A 2,404-nucleotide genomic window follows, 5' to 3' on the forward strand; every position below is an offset into this window, starting at 1 on the left:
CTACAGCACTTACCTGAGTACATAAGCTTCCTGCTTGTCAGTCTTTGTCACACTTATGATTGAGCATTGCACATCCTTCAAAAGGACATCCCACTCAGATCTGTTAATGCAATGAAACTCACAATTAACAACAGTACTATTTCTACCAAGTTTTACTCTTTAAGACCTTAGTCCTCCATTATTAGAGATGGAACCTGGTCCATAAGAGGTAAGTACTCAACCACTGAGTTATATTTCTAGGCTCTTGGGAATTTTAAACAGAAAATATGACATAGTAACTAAGACCATTTAATCTATATTTGAGATAGCCTGGAATTCATGTACACAGGCTGGCCTCCAAGAGATCTGCCATGCCTCTGATTACTGAGCAAGCACTGTTATTAAAGAGTGTGCCTCCGCACTGACCATTTCACTTTTTCTTCTAACTTAAAAGCCAAAGGGGCTCACCTGATCTGGGAAGTGGAGCTACAGATAGCTACAGATGGTCCTGTTGTCTAAACTGGGAACCCAATCCATGTCCTCTGGGAGGGCAGTCACCGCTCTTTATCATGGGGTCCTCTCTCCAGGTCTCCATTACTATTAGAAGCAAAGAGTGTGTATTTCTTTTTTTAAAACCATGCTCTTTTTCTTTTAAGACAGGGTTTTCTCTGTGTAGCCCGGGCTAGCTTTGGACTTGGGAGATCCACCTGCCTCTGCCTCCCAAGTGCTGGGATTAAAGGCGTGTGCTACCATCACCCAGCTTTTTTTTCAGTATCTTAACAGTTACTTCAATACTTACATTCTAGACCTTATACTTCCTTGCTGGGATTTGAGCTGTTCTTTGCACAGGGTACAAACATCCTTGGCCTTTACCTACTCCCACCCCCAAGCTATGCCAACCAAAACATCTCCAAATATTGCCAAATGTCTCCTGGTAACAATTGTCCCCAAATTGTATAAGAAACACTGACCTAAGTCAATGAGAAAATATCCTTTAAAAACAAAAATTATATACAAGAATATCTGATTTACGTATTTGTTTTTACTAAGCTTTGATAATTTAATCATTTCCAACCACTAAACTAGTATGTGATCCTAATAGGTTGGTTTTGTTGGCTACCAATTTGAATCCCATGCTTAAAATTCGCAACATCAAGACTTACAAACAGACCAATTTGGTGAAAGTTAATACAGGCTAGTAATCTTGGTGCAGAATTAGGAATAAGGCACATATCTTCAACCATTATTACTGATTACATTAGACTTTCTAAACAGATAAATACCTAACTCAGAAATGCCTTAACTAACTATAAAGTCCCACCGTCTTCATATCATGTGGACAGCAATAAAACCTTTCCTCTTTAAAAAACAAAGAAACAAACAAAGAAACCTGTCGGCACACCTTCTTGTAAAGCTAGCAGGTAATTATTCCAAGGCAGACAACATGTTCTTAAACCACCCAGTTCTGCCCTCATCAGCAAAAATTACCATAGATGTTAATTAATAGACTGTCAGAGGTTCCAACAAGGCATTATTTACAAAAAGTGCATCTTTCCACATTTCTTTTTTTGGGCCTTTGGCCGTAAATGTATGCACCTTCATAAATCATTTGGTTGCTAAGCCAACTGACTTAAAGAGTTTTAAGTCAGTGCTTCCCTTTATCCCATGATAGAAGAAAAACTACTGACTACATCACCATTGGTTGAAGAAGCATGACTGGCTGCTACTAAGATGGAGGAAACAAACACTATATAGTTATCTCTTACTAAAAAGAACTTAACTGTCTAGTTAAAAGCTGTGTGCTGCTGCTCGGCACCTGTGAATATGCTTATAACCTAGCAATGGAGAGGCTAAGGCAGCTCCAGGCCAGCCTGAACTGCACAGCTGTCTGGAAACAAAAAATAATCATATAAACTAATCACAAGATGATATTAAGCATCTCTGTAGTACTTATCAGGCTGAATTCCAATCCCAGCCCTCCTCAAAGTGAAAGTGAGCAGCAATTACGGAACTGTATAGATCCCGCTTCCCACACACAGGAAAGTTAGCTCTAAAAGAATACTCCCAGCATAACTTATAATAGCCTAAAAAAGGAAACCCTATCAAAAGAGCACATTAACATTAAACAGCCACAAATACCCTATCAAAGTCAAGATCACACAGTTAAAAAGGCAGAAGGGAAGCTGGAGAGATGGCTCAGTGGTTAAGAATACTGCCTACTCTTATAGAGGACCTGGGTTTGATTCTCAACACTCACATGGAGGCCTTTATTTCTTATTCTACCACATCGTTATTCTTTATTATTTTTATACTGCAGTAGGTATACATAAGCTACAAACTTTTTTTTTTTTCGAGACAGGGTTTCTCTGTGGCTTTGGAGCCTGTCCTGGAACTAGCTCTGTAGACTAGGCTGGTCTCAAACTCA

General features: G+C 39.2%; 1 protein-coding gene across 4 annotated transcripts in view; it reads right to left on the reverse strand.

The window, feature by feature from the left end:
• The window catches only part of Amd1 (adenosylmethionine decarboxylase 1), a 16,674-nt gene that overhangs the window by 7,710 nt on the left and 6,560 nt on the right, over positions 1-2,404 (reverse strand). The window contains exon 2 of one of the 4 annotated variants that reach the window (XM_013352386.2): positions 14-100. The exons of the other annotated variants lie outside the window; for them this stretch is intronic. Within the exon in view, the coding sequence (XP_013207840.2) occupies positions 14-100 (87 nt within the window). The remainder of the gene's footprint in view (positions 1-13; positions 101-2,404) is intronic. 4 annotated transcript variants of the gene reach the window in all.

The sequence above is a fragment of the Microtus ochrogaster genome, linkage group LG9, assembly GCF_000317375.1.
Source record: "Microtus ochrogaster isolate Prairie Vole_2 linkage group LG9, MicOch1.0, whole genome shotgun sequence".
Lineage (NCBI taxonomy): Eukaryota > Metazoa > Chordata > Mammalia > Rodentia > Cricetidae > Microtus > Microtus ochrogaster.